Here is a 23,712-nt window from a genome sequence, read left to right on the forward strand (position 1 = left end):
TAAGAATAATAACAAAAGCAACTTCAAAAAGTTCATAAAATGGTACAAGTCTTCATAGCTGAGAATAAAATTTTATTATTATACAGATTGCACACAGATTTTTAAGTGTGCTTTTTTTTTCTTTATTTAGAAGCACGTTAATTAGAAGCAATTTGCATCAAATATTGAGAAAGTTAATAAAATGCAGCAGTGGCAAGTTGAAGCAGGGGATGGATATAATCTTGATTTTATTATGGAACACGAAGTAAAGCAAAAAAAAATTAAATGCCTGCTGCTCAACTTAGTTACAAAAGCAACCACATAAAAAGTTGACCATTTTGTTTGTAAACGTTAGGCTGCAGATATTAAAAGAGGGCCAGCAGCTCCTACTAACTTTCATGTTCTGAAAAATCAGTCTCGGAGTGATCTTATATTATGTGAAGATGCATTACATACAAAAGCCCCTTGTGGCAACATTAAGTCAAGTGACTTAGCATGAATTTTTGGATTGGGGAAGCTAAGCCTGAAGGAAAAGGAAAATGCAAATAGGACAGTGATTTTTTCCCCCCTTCATTGTAATATACTGTACTTGCATGTTGTTCAGAGCGCCTGACAAACCATAACTTCTACATGAAAAAATACTGCAAAATCTAGGCAGGCAAGGCAAATCGAGTATGAAATGTCACTTCTAGCCTGAGCTCAGGATATTTATCCACTTTAAAAAAAATTTAAAATCACATCTTTAATTTTATGATAGTAGTGTTTGAAAAGCTATGTTACTGCAACACATCACAAAAAACACAGCCAGAATGTTTTAATAATTGAGATATGCAAGGACTGCCACCTAATGAACTCCTCCTCCTCTTACCATGTCATAGTGGTCGTGGTGCAAGAAGGATTAAGATCAGGTCTGCAGCCCTTCCCAGCCATTCAGAGTTCATTGAGGAAGGAAAACCACTGTACACTGCTTATTTTGACACTTGTCTTTTCATCCCTCATGATACAAGTTAAAACTATCCTACGGGGAATGAACGCAAACAGAGCTTAATACGAGGGCTGTTTGTTCTGTTTCCAAGATGTCTCAAAAAGTATGGTTGAAAACAAATTATGTGGTCTTTAGAAACCGAGGAAATACCAAAAATATTATCAACTACTGAAACATTAACTAGCTCGGTCTGCAAATATTTCCATTTGCAATCACTGTGAAGAGCTGGGATTCCCACCCCGCCCCCCCAACTGAGTCTATCCAAAACCCAGCTTGACCCAAAGCATTCAATCTTTGCTTAGATCACTAAGAAGATTAGAGACTGTTTTCATCCACATTCAGGGTTCACAGAAAAAAAAAAAAGGCTTTATGTAAATACCACAGGCTTGCCAGCTCCTCTATCCAAATTCATCCTCAACTGACAAGGAAACAGAGTGCACCAAGCCAAAGCAGTGTTAGCAGAAATCACAATATAACTATCCAAAGAGATAAAACAGCATTTCTTGCGCCTGCTTGGATATATCACATCAAGGGCTCCATAAAATTACAAAAAAATACAACTGACTCACCCACTAAAATTCAGGTAGGTTTTATAAAACCTTTTTGCCTAGATACACACTAGAAGCTTCACCAAAACACCTGGCCTGCTGGAATTCAGATTTCAAAAGACAAAAATTGTTTCCACTTGCAATCATCTTGGGCAGAGGGCCTGTATGAATGCACCACAAAGAAGAAAAGGATTTCTTTTTCCCATGGGACACAAAGACAAGCTATTGATATTATGCAAAACGTACCACCAGCCTGCAAATGCCAGGCTTGTTAAGTGTTTTGAAAGCCTTGGACTATTAACATAGACTTAAAAGATGTACTTTTTCTTAAGCAACAAAAATTACTTTAACCAACAGATCACTGAACATGCAACGGGACTAGGTATCTGCCTCATCCTTTGCAGTATGGTACTGCAATAGGTTCAAAAAATAAAACTCAGCTTGAGATGCTTTCCCAAGTCAGTTATTTTCTGAAATATTTTATCTCCATGCAGACAAACTAGACCACATGATTAGGCTTTTTTTAAAAGAATATATATAATTATATATTCCTATGAATATGGACTTCAAGGAGCCATCTGCCTTACCAGAAAAATCTTGGTAAGAAAATACCTGTATGTTTGTAAAACTCAACCAAGCATTTTGCTTTGCTTTATTATCCAGAATAACATTGAGGGATGGACCGTTCAGAGGAATAAAGCAGTGTTTTGACATGAGTTTGTAAGATGTTTCTGCCTGCTAGGACCACCCCTGTGCATAGTACAGGGCACTTAGGCATCGTGCAAGTTTTGAGGCAGCTTTCATGACACCTGGAACCAGCTCACCTGCTCCCTACCACTTCACAGCTGCTTTCTCTAACTTTCTGGGCAGAGATTTGCCCCTGGCTCTGCTGCTTGTAACTGCAGTGGGCCAAGGACTAGCTGATCCCTCTGATAAAGGACTTACGGGGAATACTAGCAAGGCAAGACTCTGATAAGACAAAAAGGATGGGAGCAGAGTTAGCTATTTATCCACAAAAATAAATTCACAGAAAGTATTCACAGAAAGTTACTCTTCCCAAAGAACTACCTGCAGAAGCTTCTTAACTTTTTAAACAGATTTTTTAAATCATCATCTGCAAGTGCTGTGGCATCTCCAATTGCTTGACATGTGAGCTCCTAATTAAGTTTACACACCTCAAGGAAAAGGTAGGTTTTGCGGAAATTGAGGTAAATTGCTACTTTGCTGGTGTGAAGCACATCTACCTTATTACTTAAGTGTATCCCAGCAATCTGGTAAGGCTTTCCCCGCACACTGGTATTTGTTGTTTTGATCATGTTTTTCATCACTTTGAGGCGGACAAGAGAACTATGTAGTACTTGACTTACACAAGTTCAGCATGTAATGGTTTAAGTGATCCGTTCCATAAAATGGCTTAAAAAATAGATTCTTTCTTTACTGATTTCCCTTTCTAATACGAAAGCCCAAATGCAGCAGCAAAGCTATCGCATTTCGCAATAACAGGTACAATTTGATGAAATAGTGGCCTTGGTTGGTTCCCACTTTCAGGACTGTAAAAGAAGAAAAAATGTAGCTGCTGAAATTAAAGCCAAAGTCTTACAGATATTTAACACAATTACTAACACTTTTGAAAGCATTTAAAACTTACATGGATGTTAAGAAATGAAAATCAAACTACAGTATACATTACTGACTAGATTTCAATTTTTAAGCCACATCCTGTATTTTTCATATTCGGTGAACCCCATTCTTACTTTTTATTAGCTTTCTAAGTACAGAATGAAGACCTCGACTACTGAAACAGACTTCAAACAGAGGTCAACCTATGTTTGTGTGAGACAATGATATTTCCACCAGACATTTTGACAGTAATTTTTCAATGACTGACTAATTTCTTGTGCTAGTGCAGACTTGTTGACAAAGCTGTGTTCACAGAATTTCTCATTTCCTTCTTGAAAGCCATTTAGCCATTTTTACCCCTCAAATACACCCCCTGCATACAGCTGTTTCTGTAATATGTGTTAGGTGTATTGTTACACTGTCTTTACACAGTGGACTAACAACATCCTGCTTCCCAAAGAGGCTCGTTTCAAAAGAGCCAATTAAGTGAAAACCAATTCTGCATTCCCTCTTAGTTTCAGAGAAACTGTGCTCTGTTGTTTCTTAGCAGAATAATGGAGGAATTAATAATACAAATATGCAGTAATCTGAATTTGCTAGCCCTCGCTCTTTGACTATTCAGTGGAACATCAATGGGATTATTCACAAGCAAGGGCAAAATCCTACAATTTATATTTTTCCCATTCTTTTACAAGAAATATCAACCCTGGCAACATATACCAAAAACTACTAGCTAGCCTGTCAGCAGCAACCGTTTTCTAAAGCTTTCTGCTTCACAAGGGAACAGCTCTGTGTACATTCACAGCTCTCTTCTGTACTTCTCACACATCTGCATTTCATGCAGGAGCAGCACCGTGAAGGACGGGATGGAGGCACCAGGGTAAGAAAATTAGCTTCAGAAGCGGAGTAGAGGCATAGATGGGGAAACATGATAAAACTGGATAATTAAAGGAGAAGGGGAGTGGCTGTACATATTCACGGGGCTACCTGTAGCTGTTTAGCTAACAGCCCATTAAGCTGTGGAACCACCCTTTACATTATTAAATAACTTAGACCCGAACAACTGATAGCAAAGGGCTGCATCCCTGTAACGTCATTTCATATGGTTGTCTACCATGCTTCTCAGGCCCTCCTTAGAGCTGCAGGGTGCCTTCTTACTGGAACGACTATTTCTGTTCAGCAGAAAAGAGAGGGGAGCTGGTTTTGTACCAGGACATTTGGCACATGCCCCAGAGTGTGAGAACAGGATAGATGCCCTTCTTTCTTCCCCTCTCCCCAAGCCTCCATACAAGCATATAAATCAGCCATTACACTCGGGGTGCTGCTTGGGAAAAAACAGAGCATCTCTGGAAAAACAAGAGAAAATAGAGAAATTTTCAAATGGAATAGAAGAGAAAATAATTTTGTCAAAAGGCAACAGAAAATAGTGGGGAATGACTCTCAAATCAGAAACCAGACCTCACAGACACACACAGAAAAGGCAGGGGAGAATGATGCAGAAGAGCAGTTGTTTCTCCGTCTTCAATAATGCCCATCAATCTCATTACTAAACAGTTCAGATGTTTGCATACTTACTAAGTGAGAGACAATATATTAATGTAAGGCAGTTTTATTCATAAACCACTTAAAATCCAATTAAAATATATCAACTAAAATAAAAACATGCACTTTCCTTGGCAGCAATTTACAGTTCACATATAGAGCTTTAAAATGCATTTGTGTGGGTAGCTTGTTTGTTTTTATGTAAAGCGTTGAAACTTCTCTCAGTAGGCATAATAATAATTTGCTTTCATGTTTTGTCCTGAAGCATGACTTTTTATTCCTATCCAAAAAAACAGATTTCCAGCTGCATAACCAAACTCCATTACTAAACATAACAAGCTTTTAAACTTCACTCCCAATGAATAAATCCAGCAACTTCTAACCAGTTGCATTTTGCTTTCATTAGATATCAGCATATGGAAACCTATTCTATTCCTTCATGTATGCCGTACTCCTTATTTGTAATACCTTTGTCAGGGAAATCAAGTCTTGAAACTCTGATTGAATGAAAAAGGCCTACAGAAAAATTCTTCTTCCTCTTCTTCTAGGCAACTATGCTTAATATTTTTCTCTTAAAATTTACAGCCATTGAATCTACATTGCCATTATCTTATAAAGCATATCAGTTACATAAATGTTAATATTTAAAACATATGCCACTCTAAACTAGGTATGAACAAAATTATTTATCTCACAGTTGATTAACTGATTAATTAATTAAACAGAAAATACTGTAATTCTGATTCAAATATATATCCTTGCTTATTCAAGCAGAACAGATATTCAGTAAATCAGAACTTTAAAGGTGTTATTTTCTCCTCAATTCACTCTATTTCGAGTGGTGGAACCCTTTTTTGTCACTTTCCTCTATGCACATTCCTTCATTCCTGGAAATTGTCTCTAGCCTGGTAATTACTAGAAATTGAATTATCTGGAGTCAGTGGGTTTGACATACACCCTGCGTACAGGTGGGATTAACCACCTGTAGGGACCACAGATGGTGTTTATACCGCCCTGACTGCTCAGAGACTTGAGGGAAAGGCAGATTTACTGTTTTGCTTTACCTCCATGCATTTCTTGCCAATGTCAGCAATAGGAGTAAAACCACCACTCTGTTAAGCATTCAAGGCCACCTCACATATCCCAAACTGCACTGAGTCTACACCGTGGGGACTGTAGTGACTGTGGGGGCTCCACCACAGTATCTGCCTCGCAGTCCATGCTGCATGTATTCTGTTACCCTTGAGATCCTAGGAATTACCAATTCTATTTTACCAACGGAGATCTGAGACTGATGCAAAGCCCACTGAGTGGGTGGGAATCTTTTCTGATTAAGAAAATAAAGAAAATCTGGATTAAAGCCACATCTGACCAAATCATGTAGGATGTACAGATTATTTTTCCGTCATGTCCCTGCTTTGTTGGTCCTTTGTTGCACTCCTATTTGCTAAAAAGATTTCAGTTTCCATATGAAAATTTAGAATGGACAACTGTAGCGAATTATTATACATCTTGTAGTAATTGATGGTTTTCCTGAAATCTTAGGTCCTGAACTCATAGGCATACATATAAAATGTAATCTTCATTATTTCCAATTAAGAGATTGTAAAGATCCTAGTGCAATCTAAAGACTTGCTCCAATCTTAAAGTATATTAATTTTATTTTAACATCATGACTCCTTGGAGAGGATAGGAATGAGTCCCTGCTTCTAAAAAGGATGAACAACACAGACCCCAACACAAGGTAAGAACCCAAAGATACAGAGCAAGAGAGATCCTCTCCTGCTAACAAACTAAATTCAGAAACATTTCTTCCTCTTCTCTAGGGTTTGGCTATTCTTTCTAACAGTTAGCTTGCTTATTTCAAAATATGCCACCTGTAGAACGAGGCAAAGCCATGCACCTTAGACAATCTCTGATGGCAAAAGCAAGCAAAGTTTGTTACAGTTTCAAAAATAGCTAGTTGCACTTTGAAATTATGAGCATTCTTTTTGAAATGAAATTCATTTGCACACTCAAAATAAATTGGAAAAAAAATACATAATTTAAATTCTTTGAAGAGTCTTCCCAACTCTTATTACCTTGATTTTAATTAACATAAAATAATTTTGCACTTTAGGTTATTTCAGCCACATCAGATAAGTCTTACCATTCCTATCGAAGAAGGAGCCTTGCAGAAACAAGCATGTTCTGCAGTAAAAGGGATGTGTCCTTGACAGGGAATAGTTAAGGGAAAAATCAAACAATGAAAAATAACAAGAAAAACCACACACCACAACCCAGCTACCAGCTGCCTCTTCATCAAAATCTTATTATCTGAAGGGAAAAAGAGAAAATGGAAGGAGGCAAATCACTCTTCTGGTTCAGTCAACTGCTGCATGAGTGTTTTGTTTTCAAACACAGCTCTTAAAATAATTAAACTATTTTGTGCCAAGATAATTATTTACCTGTTCTGAGATACATAGAATGAAAGATATATCTCTGCAAGTCAGGCAGGAACTCCCAGCTCAGTTATTCAACTTCAAAGCTACCTTTAAAACCCCTGGCACTTGCAGAGGCATCTACTACATGTCTGTTGAAATAGATGCTTTTTCACGATACGTTTACCAATGCCTTCCAAAGAATATAAAAGGAATTAAATCTCTGCAAGGTAATTAATACTGTAGTGATCTCAGTCCGTGGAGAGTAAGGTTATCAAAGGGGTGATCGTGATCGAGCACTCTCCTGCATGTAGTCAGAGACCAATTGTTACTCTTGGGTAACTTTTCTGTACTGCCATTTTTCAAGATCAAGCCACTTTTGAGGGCTGAAACTCAGTGCAGTTATTTTTAAAATAAACAAGACTTAGGAGCAAAGTAGAGGTAACTAGAAATGCAAATATATAAATTATTATAAACATTGCTACCTCCAGCAAGATGAACACCAATTTAGCATCAACTTCATATAGAAGGACTTCATAGCAATGCATAAAGGGACAAATTTAAGACACTGGCAAAGTGCCTCAATTGGAGTTTGCTGACAGCTCTGAAGTGAATTTAGGATATACCATCACATCTATAAAGAGTCTGGTGTAAAACCGATGAGTGTTAAAGCTTACAGCTTGTTCTGCCAGCAAAGATAGCTGAAAACATCACTGTCCTGTCAAAAAGCCCCAAACTAAGTGTTTCTAAAGGACTTTTTGCCAGTATCCTTAAGTAAACATCAGGGTGCCACAAGAAAGATGACTTCAGGTGGAAGCAGGGGGAGGTGGAGAAGGCAAGGGGCTCAGTTCCCTCAAACTCTGTGTGACACCAGCAGGGAACTGCCAAGAAACCACTCTGCTTGCAGCGTCTTCATTAAAAGGCCTAGATAGCTGCCAAATTAACCTCAAAGAGAGGTTATCTGTCAGAGTGGTAAAGAAAATTATTAATCATTTTATTGTGGTAGGCACGTAAGACAATAGAGGTTAGTTGGGTGGGTGGCCTAGTTATCTTGCCATTTATCTCACCTCAGCAGTTCACTGCCGTGCACCCAGCTAGAAGGAATACCCAGTGGGAGATTACAAACCTCTTGAGTTTCATCTTTACAGCAGAAAGTATCCTGGACATGACAGAGACGCCTGACCTGTTTTACCTGCTCACTTGACCCTAGAGCCAGGCCAAGGTCAGATGGGTGCCATGTATTCCCTGGCCACTGGGAGAGGACCTGGAAGGAGCAGGCACGTCCCCTCTCCCCCTCTCCTTCTTCAGCCGCTCGTGACAGAAAGTAGGCCCAGGTAGGAAGGAAAAAACAACCCATAGGGTTCAAAAGTACAATTTTTTTTGCAGCTATTTTGCAGTTGTTTGGTTTTTTTACAGGTTTCCTGTAACGACGGATTTCAGCATTTCTGCTGAAGGTGACACCATGAGGCCAAGTGCCTCTGGCAACCAAACTGTCTACTGGGAAGTCCCCGGCAAAGTGCCTTGGCTCCAAATGCAGTAAGTGCCATTTCTAGGACAAGAAATCTCAATAAATGCCCCTTCTTTGCTCACTAACACATTCAAATGTGAAAAGGACTGACATCACCCTCTTAAAATGAGCACAGTGGTTACTTTCAAAGTAAAGCAGACCACGTGTTGACCTCCAGTTACACTGCCCAGAATGAAAAATAAGGACAACTGTTTAAGACACCAAATGACATCACTTTAAATTAATGAAACCTGTCTATCAACATAATTCACTTAAACACTTGTCACGTTCAAAGCGGCTTTAAAATTACATTAAAGGGATTTACACAAACTGTCCCCAGCTTTCTTGATCAAGCTAAGGTACAGGAATCCCTTCACTTTCTGTATAGGTTTCTAAGAAATTAAATGCAAACACACAGGCAAAATAAACTTAATGAATATTTTTATTTCCAAACACGTGTGTTGCCTGTAAAACATTTTTTTTTTACCTTTGAGCCATTAAAAATATTTCTACTGTGACAAGATTCCTCTGTCCAGACATGAAAAGACTTCATAAATCACGCTAAGACTCTCCTGAACTTCATCTTTTTCATTTGCTTCTTAATATTACATGCTACCACAGAAGTAAAAGTTTTTTTAAAAAAACAAACCCTATAGCACTTCTCCTTCCACCAATGCCATCACGTTTTCAAACATCACCTTATAATCTTTCCATTTTAAAAAGTGGATTGAGGACAGTGATATTTTGCATCTACCTGTGCAACTGTGACTGTATAAAATACATATATGGGGGCTTGTTACACAGTATGATACAGTGGATTGATCAACGCGAATTGATTAGAAGAGACCAGTTTATAAAGAGATTTGGCTTCATGCGAATTTGCTCGTCTAAAGCAAGTGTTGATCTTAGTGCTCACATCAAGAAATCTTGGCATGCCAAAAAGGAAAAACAAATACAATTGCTCATTAGGACTTTCTTGTCCCAACTCCAAGCTTGCTTTGTCCCAAGAGAAAGGCAGGCAAAAACCCACAGATCCCTCTTTTGGCTTAAACTACCCTAAATACCTTGTTCTTCCTTGCCACCATGAACTTAATAACAATAAAACAAACTCCTAGTTTTTCTAGTGTTTAAAATAAAGTTTCTAGCCTCTTTCTCCAAGATGCAAATACATAAATAACAATAAAACAAAGGGTTTTGTTCTCTCCTCAGGGCAAAGGCAAAAAAACTCCTCTGTTTTCCATCCAACCAGGCTTCCAAAAAAAAAAAAAAAAAAGCTTCCTAGTGCCTTCTTTACAGGCTTTACACAAAGCAAACTCAGAGCAGCGTATGAAGCATTGCCCTCGCGTGCAGCTGGCTTCCCTTAGCTCCCTGCTCTTGCCAATCCCTCGGCTAAATCTTCTTCTTTACATGATTTAGTTCGGGTGTCCAAACAACGAGTAGCCACGGTTGCTACTCAGCTCTGACAGTTTGCTTCACCTCCCCACACGAAATCCCTGAATTCCCATGCCTGCTGTCTTCCTATAGCATCCAGGCTAGCCTACACCTTCCCTTCAACAAATGCTCTGCCAAACTTCATAATTCAAGGAGATCATCTCATGGGACCATTTTGTTCAGTGGCACAAGTTAGTGTGAGTTATTAGCAAGGCTGCTGGATTAAAATAACTAAAATAATTCTCCACCACTAGGCACACGAGAATCACCTGCACAGATGCACAAGCTTTGGGATGGTATGGCCCAAGCAATGCAGTAAAGCAAAGCTGAAACTACCTGAGAAATGCACTGAAGCCACCACCCAGAAGAATGCTGCTTTTCCCATTGTGTTATTTCATTAAAAATATTTACAAATCAATCCTTTAAAATACACTCGGGGCCATGCATCCTGCAGACAATAGTCTTCTGAAAACTACCCCTTTAGATTGGTTCAGTCACAATACTATTTAAGGATGTTGCAACTACATGTTTTAAACAGAAACACACTGTAAAAATCTTTTTACTAAGAAATGCAAAACATTCCCCACCTTTAGGCCAATCTTTGGGTAAGTACGATATTCGGACTTTAAGATTCAGATCTTCAAGGGACAGCACAATCTAATATACACCGTTTATTTTTTTGTATCAAATGGCCTTATCTCACAAATATTTTTTCTAAAATACAGCACGCAACAGTACACTAAGCAAAGGGGAGCAGAAAATAGCACCATGAGAACACAGTAATCAAGAACATATTAAAAAAAATAAATCACATAGCTAAAAAAGAGAGATTATTATTTTGTAAAAATTAGTGGTACTTTTAAGTCAATTCAAACAGCATTCCTCCAAATGTTTCATTTCTTTTAATTCTGTTACCAGCACTGAAATAAATGCACCAAAAGAAACTTTGCCTCCAGTCCAAGGTTCCCTTTTGAATAATTCAAAAGCAAGATCACAGTGGCTTAATTAAAGGGCCCTCGCTCCTTTTCTTTACTTTTCCCATGTTGCTGTTACAGTACAATATGCCTCTATAAGGAATTGAGTAATTTTGTAGCATCTATGCTGCTTCCATTTTGTTTGGCAATGCAATTATATCATCCTTAAAGGGACTCTGAACTAGCAATATTGACAACTGAAATACCCACCATTTTTTTAAACAACTGCTATCAGTAAGAAAAACTTCTGAGCATCCTCAAATCTAGTCATTTGTGTCCTGACGAACCAGAACAGGCAAAGCTTCCACAGCCACTTTTCCTCTTGACTCCTCTGCTGAATGGGGTGGTGGAATGTGAGGCCCTAACACCTCACAAAAAATTAGAGACTCCAAAATTTATAGTGGACAAACACTTGGAGACCCTGTTGTTGGACCTTTTGTTTCAGCCTGGACTGGGCTAACAGATTTTCCCCCAGCTAAATCAGTTGGCCTAAGTAAGAAGTTCTCCACCGCCCTGTAAATCCCGCTTCTCTTGTGCCTGTAGAGCGTTACAGCTACAAGAACACCTATACTGCCCATTTCAAGTAAGAGCCATATACGCATAACTTAAAAACTGCAGAAACAAGTTAATCTACTGTTTTGAATATGCCTGTGAGGGCAGTTACTGGGAACTTTCAACACATAACACTATATGAGACAGAAAACTGTACAGGAATTTTGCACGCCACTGTCGACTTACTTGTCTACTAAAACATGTATCAGTCACATAACGTAAATAATACAAGCAGTACTGATAAGGTACATGGGATATTCCCTATGGGATGTTGGCATTACATGGAAATAAAAGAACTCTTGTGCCTTGCAGACACAATAGAAGAGGTCATGTGAATCTGTATAAAAATATCCTGCATTTCTAAAGTAGCAAAAAGAGTCAATAGAGCTAAAAAGCTAGCTGCATCACCATGAACATCCAAGACTGCAAAGTCTGCATGGGTGGCAACTAGATTCTGACAAGATGAACCTTTGCCAAACCCTAACGTAAGACAAGCTGCTGTCCTGGCTAATTTTTCTGAGCAGATCTACTGCCTTTACCAGGCTGACAGTGTATCTGAAAAAATCCACCATGGCCTTCTGTGCATGTAGCAGTTTCAACACCTGGGGAGGGGAGGTGGTTGAGAGTTGAAGGGAGAGATGCTCAGACAGATCCCTTCAGCTTTGCACAGGTCACTCTGCATCGCCCGGCCGAGTGCTGGAGTTAATCCATAGGGCAGAGAAGATATGCGTCACGTTTGTAACCAGCAGCAGCTCTCCCCTTTTTTTTTTTTTTACTTCGGTATGGGTCACTACAGCATTACTGTGTTAATTGACCAACCATTACCCTCATTTCCAATCATTAGTTAGAATTTCAAATTAATCTGATCAAACAAAATGTACCTTGCGAAAGTAAACACTCGTTGATCTATTTCAGTCTCCAGGGTCTTTTTTAGCAGCGCAGACTAACACGGGTTCTTTGATACTTCAGATTAAACCTCATACCCAGATGTGTTATTTCTAACAGATTGCTTTGCATGTTTTAGACATTTGTATTTTTAAAGGGAAAACTGGAGCTCTGTCATGACAAATTCTGCATCTTATGCACTGTGGGACACCATTACTGCCAAAGAATCCTTCCACCTCCACCAAAAACTGGAACTTTATTTTTACCCATGTACAAATTATTTATAAAAATTGCAGCATCAAACAGACGGGGAAAAAAGTCTATGCCCTACTCTGCTTCTTTTAGATGCATAAAGGCCACACACAAATTTCAGGTGTTCTAACCGCCCCATATATAAAAATAATCTGAACACCCAATCTGTGCTTCCTGTTTTTGTTGGACAACTCCTTGGATTCCTCAGACTATTTTAGACCTTAGACAGGTTATACCAGTATAATTATGTGAATTATGGGTACAGGGGGTTTTAACTGGTGTAGATGCATTACTGTGAGCCATAATGGGAAGGTAAAAATCACCACAGAAAAGGCAATTTGGTTTTGTCTCCCCTCCTAGAATAAGAAACTCCAATCTATCTAAGCCATGCTGCTGGATGAGATGTTTCCACTGTTCTGTATGAGAATAATTAAAGCAAAGGGAGGGGGAAAGCCGTTCTTTTTTTAATCACAGAATCACAGAAACTTCAGAGTTGGAAGGGACCTCTAGAGATCATCTAGTCCAACTCCCCTGCTAAAGCACATCCCTCAGGGCTGCATCCAGGCGGGTCTTGAAAATCTCCAGAGAAGGGGACTCCACAACCTCCCTGGGCAGCCTGTTCCAGTGCTCTGTCACCCTCACCGTAAAGAAGTTTTTCCATGTATTTGAACGGAACTTCCTATGTTCTAGCTTGTGCCCGTTGCCCCTCGTCCTGTCACTGGGAACCACTGAAAAGAGTCTGGCACCATCCTCCTTCAACCCACCCTTTAGATACTTGTATGCCATAATAAGGTCTCCCCTCAGCCTTCTCTTCTCCAGGCTAAAGAGTCCCAGCTCTCTCAGCCTTTCCTCATAAGGGAGATGCTCCAGTCCCTCAATCATCTTAGTTGCCCTGCGCTGGACCCGCTCCAGTAGTTCCCTGTCCCTCTTGAACTGGGGAGCCCAAAACTGGATGCAGTATTCCAGTTGTGGCCTCACCAGTGCAGAGTAGAGGGGGAGAATCACCTCCTTCCACCTACTGGCCACACTCTTCCCTATGCAGCCCAGGATTCCATTGGCCTTTTTGGCAACAAGGGCACATTGTTGGCTCATGGATAATTTACTGTCTACCAGGACCCCCAGATCCTTCTCCTCAGAACTACTTCCCAGCAGGTCCACCCCTAACCTATACTGGTGCTTAGCATTCTTCCTCCCCAGGAGGAGGACCTTGCACTTGCTTTTGTTGAACCTCATTAGGTTCTTCTCTGCCCGGCTCTCCAGCCTGTCCAGGTCACGCTGGATGGCAGCACGGCCCTCCGGAGTGTCAGCCACCCCACCCAGTTTGGTATCATCAGCGAACTTGCTGTGGATACGCTCTGTCCCATCATCCAAGTCATTAATGAATATACTGAACAAAATTGGACCGAGGGGAAGACCAAAGTCATGAGGGACAACTTCCTTGCAAGTACATTTGGTATAATGCAGTTCTAAGCAAAACCTCTCAAAATAGATGTTGTGAACAGTACAAAATTACTTCCGCTTCTACTTATCTTTCACTTGCAGAGGTCTCAGTTAACATAAATCCACTTGCTCTGCACCTGTTTATAAAGCCCTTCATATCAAACCCCTGTTATTGCTAAGTAATTTTATTTTAAAACCACCAACATGGAGATCTTGCTTATACATTTCAAAGGCTCAAACATGCAGACAGAAACTTCTGCGTTATTTTGCACAGTCTGCCCTCAGGTCCCTGGGCTTGCACAGTTACCAGAGCTTCAAATACTGACTCCTTTCACAACTCCACCAGCAGCACAGTTTACTCCGCCAGTCCTTCAGTTGTGCCCGCACAAATGTTTGAGGGGTCTTGCAGCAAAACAGATGAAGGAACTGATGGAGTTAAAAAAGCAAAATCAGCAACAGCAAAAAAACTTTTGGGATGCTTTGACTAAATATAGGTGACGCAGATCCCAGCCAAGGTGACAGCACAAATAGAAGAAACGCACTATGGTTTGAATGAATAACCACGATGTACAAGGCTTGTTTGGGCATAAGAAAAATAGCAGATTTGCTGCATTTCTAAGACAATTCCAAGTTAGCTCAAAGAATGGTGACGAAATAAGAAAATGCCTGTGGATGGGTCCTAGTCAGTCAAGATCTATATATTCCTTTGTTAACCCAATCTCAGCAATTGTTTCTCTGGAACCTTCACAACGTCCACGTGTCTGTCTGAAGACACTGTGCAGTTGATACAAAAAGGTGTACTCTCGGTCAGCATTTTGGGGAGGGTAAGAGCCCAAACGCGAAGGTTTTTAAGCCCCTAGGCACAGGGAGATGAGCAGTGGTCCTTGGGACCTCGCTGCTGAACTCAAGAGGTCCCAGTTCTGTCAATGCATCACGGGTAGAAAAGGTGGCCAGCGAGTGCGCCAACACAAGTTGTCTACCTGCTCAGACCAGCACCATGAAGGTCCATCTGCAGAGGCCCAAACTCCCCAGGGGCATCCACCTGGGGGTGCCCTGTTGTGGCAATATGATATGGGGGTGCGTTCACAGAATCATTTTGGGAGATCTTTAGGTTTCTTTCTAGCTTACAGTCCCCAAAGAGTTAAACCGCAAAAAGGAATAGCCGAAGGAGAACCTGTTCCTCTCAGAACTTAAGAGGTACAAAAACTAGATGGTTGTACTTTAAGGGACCACAACAGGTGGGACAGGAGGTTCCACAACATTACAAAAGGAGTCTAAGACACCAGTTCTGTGTGGACAGCTGAAGATGCACAGGTAGAAGATGAGTAATTTTTGGTCAAGCCAGCAAATCAAGGTCAAGTATAGTGACAACAAAAGTGAAGGGAACTGAGGACTTCCAACCCACTGTAATTGCCATTTTTTCCCCTCATAAACACATGGAGACATAGATCACCTTTTTCTAAAAGAAGATCCACCAAAATAAAGACTAGCATATGACATTTGAGTTCACTACAAAAAGGACTCAAGAGAAGAGAGCTGATCAATTGTTGAGTGCAATGATTTTCAAAAATGGACAATATTGTTGCATTCCTTTTTAATATAAAATGAACTGACAACATCTGTGACATTGGCTGCTATCCTGGTAAGGTTCCAAAATCTTCCCTAGCTTCATACAGAGTTACAGAGTACACTGCAAGTTGCTTGTTTTGAAACGAAGCATAAATACTGTTCTGCAGGCTCATATAAAAATGCTAAAGCCAACCCAGCCTTAAACAGAATTACACTCACAGAAAGCTGCATCTTACTAATTTTAACCTCATGGACTAGGCAAAATTATGGGCCTTTGAATTTCAGTAACATGAACTCTTTAACTGTCTGTCATAAACAAAATACCCAGACTTGTTTTTAACTGCATTTTCTGGTTCCTCTCTGACAGGTTCCCATATTACACTTACGCGGGGCCATACCATCTGTATAATAATAATGTATGTCCTCAAACTCAGAAGGGAGCCTCCAAAATACTTAGATCTGAATGTAGATCTTCTCATCCCACCTGTAATTGCATGGAGACAAGACATATTCTTCTTTTCCTCTGTAACTCTACGCATGCCATAAATAGTTGATCTGTACTACCATTAGAGTATTCAAAACACCAGCAGATCAATATCACCACTGTAAATTTCAGTTCCTTCCAGCTGAAAGAAGTCAGTCATATACTTGAACTACCAAGACATATGAGTCACCTAGACTTAAAAGTTTCCCATTTTAGAGACCATGCCAGTGATTAAGTGACAATTAAAATATCTGCAGTATAGGGAGGGAGAGGGGAGTGTTGACAGAAACAATTTATTCTTCCTCTTTTGCTTACAAGGAAGGCACAAACATGAATTTCTACCACTAAAAATACTGCAAACTGTAATCTTGTTTACATTTGTTATAGCAAGATAACATAATATGGCACATGCTACTCTGAAAATAATTTTCATACAAATTAAAAGGTCAGCATGGAGATTTCCTAAGTACAAGTTTTGTTTGCTATGGGACCTGGGTCACTAATTCATCTCTGTGAAGCAGCAGCTGCGTGACAGTTAATTTTTGGTCAGAACTAACAAACATTATTACTGAACTAGTTAGGTAAGGCCTGGGACAAGAGTACTGGAGGACATCCACTTATATTTGTCTCTGAGATAAGAAGGTGTGGCTCGATTACAGATGAGGTTCCTCCTGAAGCTCAGTTAACTTTCAGGACAGAAGGTGAACATATGCAAGAGCAAGATATCAGTTCAGAAAGACCACTACCTCCTTATGTCTCTTCTAGGAGACCTGCAGAAAAAGGTAGCAGAGGCAGTGACAAAGGTTAGTGTCACGACTTGCAGATACTACCGACAACACCTCTGATCTGAAGAAGAGCTAAGGTAAAGTCTAGTACTGGCAATAGCAATTTGGCTACGATGACGTTCAAAGCTGGAAAAAATGAGAGCGCTAGAGCTAAGATGGCAGTTCAGCCCAGCAAAAGCCAGCACAGACTAAAACCTGCTATCAAAGGGTTATGTGGCTTTATTTACATCTGAAATTAGAAGAGGCTGCTGGCCTACAATAAAGGATAATACTGGAATTGGGTTTAGGGCTGGGGCTCAGGCAAGCAGATATTGATAAACTGCAGCTTAGAAAGCACCTCCAGGTTAACAAGAAGAGTGGTGCTGGCTTAAAATATCTGACTGCAGAGATCTGTGGGATAAGGAGTGAGATAATGTTAAGATTAGGAGTGGAATTAGGGTTTGAGCACACTCTGGAAGAGGTTGATAAACTGCATCATCTCATTTCAGTATCAGGGAGGGCCACACGCCGTGATAAAGGGGCCACATGACAGGACTTCACACACCCTTAGCAAGCCCAACACCACCCAGCACGCCAGGCCTTCTCTGTATCCTCTGTTGACCCAAGGCTCCCCAAGCCGTACATGTGCCGTCAACTTGATGCGATCCCGACCCCTTGGGATTACTGTACATGTACACTTTTGTCCTTGCATATGTGCACAGTGAACCCTGCACTCCCGATATGCGCGGATTTCCTGTACCATATGTGCACAGTGTGTACGTACTGGGGATGGGGGCAGGGAATAGGGCCCCAAACAAGGCAAACATCTGTCTGAAAACAGCCACTCTATACTGCCTCTATTTCTCCCTTCATTTGCACTAGGGCTGCCATATCTGAAATACATCGAAGACTAAAAAAAGTTAAGTGTTTGGCAACCGACATCTCCTCTCTTCATAGATGCATTTTTAAAAACAGTTGCTCAAGTCTGTGCAGCAGGTTGGTCCTGCCAAGGAAATCAAAAGCCAAATCAGCCAAATATACCGAGAAGAAGCACAAAAGCTTGTCTGTGTCTTCTACAAACAGGAGCTTTGCCAATGATGATCTTGGCAGTACTATGTAGAACTTACCCTTTTCCCAATTCTTTGGAATAGCTGTCCACCGCATTACTCAGCTCTTTACAGGTTAAGGGAGGGTTCAGGATTGACTGGGCCTACTTCACTTTATAGGAAAACCTGACACATATCATATCTATCTCTGTGTTTTAATCATAAAATAGGCTCATCCACATTAGTGATTAATGGTGAAAAAAATCAGTCTTAGTGTCACAGACAGGCCTTGGACCTGACAATGACGCTTTGTGGAGAAGGACGAAACATATGATCATATTTCAAGCACAAAATCATGTCCATACTGAAGACTATAGAGTTAAAAACCTTAAAAATCAATGAGCAGCACACAGCCCATCTCCACCATTTTCCAAGCTTGCAATTTAGAAAACGCAGGGTAGGCAAGAACAACAGTTGCTCAATTCAATAAGCAAACCTGCTGCAACATTCACTACAAACTGCAGAGAAGAAAGCTTCACAGGGAGTCTTGCCAGGAGGGAATTACAATTATTGAGCCTCATGGTCACAAGACCACACGCTACTGTTGTGAAACAGTCACTGGGTAAATAAGGGTGTAGCCTGCAACAGAGTTAGGACGGGGGGGGGGGGGGGGGGGGGGGGGAGAAGAAAAAGCCACATGCAAAACATGGTTTTACCCCTGAAAAGGTAGGAAGTCAAGAAAAAACGATCTTACAAATCCGCACTGATGTCAAAAATGTGGCAGAACGGTGCTGCCGTTCTAGTACTGTCAGCACAGGAATAACACAGAGCAGGGAATAAAGGAAAGCTGCAGAGTTAAGGCTGCAGCAAATACTTTAGGCAAAAGCAACAACAGCAAGAAAAGAGAATTCCAAGGGATACAGGAGTAAAAGTTAGAAATGACAGCTGAACTTCAGTTCACTAAGATGAAGTCACAAAAGCGGTACATTTCCAGAATGATTAAAAAATTAATAGCAAAAGATAAAAGTTAAAAATCTAAGATGCTGATTTTAAAACATATAAATAGGCAGGTACCTCAGAGTAGCAGAGATACAGATTAACAAATCAGAACCAGAAAACTGCCATTCCGGAGCCTTAACAGTTGAAACCTGCCCAAACATTTTCTTATCTTTTTTGTATTTCAGGAATGTGTACCAATGTGATAGACAGAGTTCAGAGAAATTTTCCAAACTTATCTTTTCTTGTTTGCAGAAATCAATTAAAGAACTTGCAAAATAATCAGTTCTACAAGCCACTGCCCTCAGCTCTGCATATACAAATGTCTCTTCCGCCTCTGCACTAAGCGAAACTTCCTCTAACGATCCAACTTTGATTGTCCCACCAATTCACCATATTTTTGCCAAACTGGGGGAAAAGAGGATATATTGCATCTGTCCTCTACGTAGCACCATGCTGTTTGGAGACGCTCCCACAGGGGCTTAACAGGGTGCTGCTGGCCACTTCTAGAGAAGGTGACTGGGTGATGGGGAGTGCCAGAGGGAGGAGAGAGCAAAGCAACCTTCGCTCCTGCCCACCGCGAGGGCACCAACTCAACACGGCTGGGAGTGGCAGGAGCTTGAAGGGGAAAGAACTTCAGCCAGCCAGGCCCTCCCCATCACAGGAGAGCGAAAGGCCGTTTCATTCATTCCTCCCTCTGACCCCTGCTTCTCCGAGGGAGGGAGAAAAAACAAAGGCATTAAGCATTCAGCATTATTTCTGATGCAAGGAGGATACAAAAGCATCTCAAAGAAAAGTTACTTCCATTCCAGTCTCCTAAGAGCTTCCCTCTTTACTGTTAGTCCATCAGAAGTGGCAGGTTTTAGTGGCATCTTGTTTCTGCATGCCTGTGTCCTGATGTGCTATCCAGGATACTCTTCTAGTCGCAGCTTCCACCACTACACTCTTAATTTCTGTGACACACTAACCTTCTAGTCCTTAGATAGGACTTGCATTTACAAAGAAGCATTATATGGGGTTCAATCCCCACCACAAGTTAGCATACAGTTTTCCAAACTATATTAAACTCTCAGATTATTTATGAGGTAAACCAATTATACAAATTTTGTCAAAATCCATGCTTGTTAATACCTTTGTCTGTATTAAGAACTCATTTGGCTCTAAAACTTGTACTGAAGACTACTCTATAGAAAATAGAGGGTTAATACTTTTAAATGACTGATCATGGTAGCCCAGATAACATTAAATAACCTGTTGCAATTAAAGTTCATAAGCTGTATTTCCAAATTTCACAACTCAGGTCAAGAAATGCAACCATAATGATCGTCAATGAAATACTGTATCCTGACTCACTCCATACAAATAAACTACTCTTATAAAAGCAGTCCTCTGCTTCAGTAGAGGAGGGTGGCAAAGGAAGAAACTGATAAGGAATAATTAAACTAATACTGCAGTAATGAAAAGGTGAATTAATTGAAACAGTCCATTAAGTATGCAAGCGTACACAAAGTAATTCAACAGACTGGAAGGCTGACTATCCAGTGCATGGAAGAAATTAGAATGTGATATTAATGGCACATCCAATGATAAAGTTGATCATTGATTTTCTGTTGATTAATGTCAATAGTGAAATACTACTGCATGCCATTTTTGCAAGCAAACCTTACAGAATGACCAGGGAAATCAGTAATCAGAAAGTGATACAGCCACTATCACACTAGGCAATAACATGGAAAACAGAGTCGATTTACTCATTGCTAAAAACAGTGAAATATCATATAAACTGCCCACTACTGTACCTTCATGACATCTTTATAGGAATGAATGGCCTCAACTTCCTCTTTGTCATCATCGTCGTCATCCTCCACTCCTTCATCCAGAGCATCATATCCTTCATCCCTACTCCCGTCTGTTTCTGTGCTATTAGTCATGTGGTCAATAAGCTGCTCCAGTGGAGGACTTAATTCCCGCTCTTCATTGTCCTTCAAACCATAGTCCAGGGCTTTATATATAATAATCCCTAGTGATTCAATAACCTGTAAAAGTGAAAAAGAAATATTTATTAATGTCGTTTACATGAATGAATAGGTCAGTCTAGCAACACACTTTCCTCGTGTTTGTATAACAAACTTAGCAACAGAGAGGGCAATAAACATCAAAATTAAAGAGAAAAAATGATCCTCTAATGCCTACAGTAGCAGTTCAGTAATGCAGTCCAGAACATGCAAGAGCAGGTTATACCACATACCTACCGCTTTCTTATTTCAAAGTTTGAAATAAAAGTTTGTAATGTAAAAACAAAGCAGGACCTTTTTAGATTATTTTCCCTTTTTCCTTCTAATATGACAAACCTCAAAATAGCATTAGACTTTGCAAGACTGTACTACATGCATATGACCTTTTTTGGAGGGGGTGGAGGGAGAAAGAAATCAAAAGAAAGAATAAACTAACATGAGATGCCTCTCTTCCCCGCGATTTAACAACACTTGGAAACTGTCCTTCAGTTTCTGCATCTCTTCATGGACCCGAGAGGTGTCTGGACACAGCTGTGCACATCCCAATATTAACTCACTGTGCACTGGGAGATCAGCCCACAAGAACTCCTTTGCCTCTTGGACAGCCAGTGGAGGCACGCATACTCTACTGAAACTACCAACAACTGGATTTCATAGTAATGAGGTATGGCTTGATCTTCCATTGAACTTAAGGCATCTTTTTTGTGCTCTGTCAAGACCAAAGCAAACAGACAACCTCTTACTCAGTGTAAGATAGCAAAAAATTGTCATGAACATCCCAAAATGCTAAACGCACATTATCTTTATTGTCATTAATTATTTTTCTTACGAGTAATATTGAAGCTTCTAGCATTTGAAAAGTGTAAAGAGAGGCGATTTCAAACTGAGGAGTTTGGAAATTAGTATCAATGGAGAGAGAAGGCAAAATGGGCTTGCAAGAGGAAACCACAAGGTAATGTCACTGCTGGGAGATTGTTGTCTGACAACAAAAGTAGGACTAGAGCTATTGCATGCAATCTCTGATCTTCCTTGAGTGTGTGGTGGCTAGCGTGTCACACAAATGAGCAGACTCCAGTGTGGGAGTAGTTGGCACTAGAGCAACTTTAATAACAGGAGCATTTCTAAACATACCAAACCTTGTCATCAAATGCCATTTTCTCTCATCTGGCTTTCAGTACTATCCTGGTCAACACACTTTTTAATGCAGATTTTTGAAATTCTATTTGAGTAAACAGGACAACACAAATGGATTCTTAAAACATTAAATTTGACTCTAGCAGCTTACTTATTTCAGCACAGCGAAGTATTTTTGATCTGAGAAGCTGGAGGTTAGCAAAGACTTAAAATGATATCCTATTAGTTTATCCAGACAGACAATTTAATGAACTAGCTGTAGTCTGACAGCTTTACACTTGCATACTTCATTCCTCTGTTGAGATTACTTTGCAGTGCAAATTCACTTTGCAAGACAGTGGCTAATAAACAAAGATAAAAAACAATACATAAAACCCCACCCTTTTACAATTTATTTCCAAAAATGTTGATAATATGATTCAATATAAACAATTTTCCTATGCTATTCTCTTGAAACGTGGTTATACGTTTTTGGAAAATATTCTTAAAATGCAGTTAAGAAAAGTGATTAGGCAAATTAATGCAGAAAAAGTCTCAATTCATTTAGTTCAAAGAACAGCTTCTGACTTGGGAAATGCTAGCAAAACAGCAAAGAACACCAGGGAAGCATCGCTGTGTGCTTGCTCAGTTCTCATACCCTTCCCCAGACTTCTGCCATGACCCACTTTGGAGACAGGACACTGCAGCACACAGACCTTAAGAACAGCTGTAACAGATCAAACTTACATTTGCAGCATATCTGGCTTGCCTCTTAGAGAAGCTATTTTGTAATAACCATCCTGTAAAACTTGCTATAAAAAAACTAAATCTGAAAATTTCACAAAATAAAATATATTCTACTGGTAGATGTGTATGTTTTCTGTAACTCAGGTTCTGCATGCAAGCTAAACATATACCCCTTCAGCAACTGAAAGGGAACAAAGAACACCAGGTTAATTCCAATTTGAAGTACACCTAAAATGAAAATGAAGTACAATTGAATAATCACTTTGATATTTTAAACACTTGGGAGTAAGCACAATGTGAGTAATTTCTAACTTTAATAAAAACTAAATTTGGAAGACCTTAGCATACATGAGGAGGGCTGAAATGTCCAAATTAGATGCAAAGAAAATAATGTCTTGTGCCATGCAGCGATGGCTGCTGAAGACAGCTTTTTGGATTTTGCTACACCAACACTTCAAAAAAAAAAAATAAAATAGGGGGTGTGTGTATAAAGAAAGTGCACTCTCTCTGCTTCCTTCTGTTTGGGAAAAGGATTAAGGCATTCAAAAAGCACTGTGGCTAAAACTGGCTGACAGCTGCTGCTTGCTTTGATGTGTCGGCAGTGGGGCTTTTGCAGTTCAGTAATATGGTTTGTGCATTTTTACGTATTATGAACAGATTTCATAATACATGCAAAGATGACAAAACACCCAAGCCTGCAACGGCACCAATTCAGACCTATATTTCAGTCTCTCAGCTCCTTATTTAGGAGTTGTGATCAAAACCATATTTATTCAGTGTCTGTCAGTATCACAGGTTCTGCTTGCTGAAAGACAAAGCAGCAAACATCTTAACAGAGAAACT

At 40.0% G+C, this 23,712-nt stretch overlaps 1 protein-coding gene across 2 annotated transcripts in view; it reads right to left on the reverse strand.

Annotated features, from left to right (window-relative positions):
* SPIRE1 (spire type actin nucleation factor 1) overlaps window positions 1-23,712 on the reverse strand; it is a 135,592-nt gene that overhangs the window by 57,328 nt on the left and 54,552 nt on the right. For both annotated transcript variants that reach the window (XM_054191735.1, XM_054191734.1), the window contains exon 3: window positions 20,794-21,030. In XM_054191735.1, coding sequence (XP_054047710.1) covers window positions 20,794-21,030 — 237 coding nt within the window. The remainder of the gene's footprint in view (window positions 1-20,793; window positions 21,031-23,712) is intronic.

The sequence above is a fragment of the Rissa tridactyla genome, chromosome 2 (genome assembly GCF_028500815.1).
Source record: "Rissa tridactyla isolate bRisTri1 chromosome 2, bRisTri1.patW.cur.20221130, whole genome shotgun sequence".
Lineage (NCBI taxonomy): Eukaryota > Metazoa > Chordata > Aves > Charadriiformes > Laridae > Rissa > Rissa tridactyla.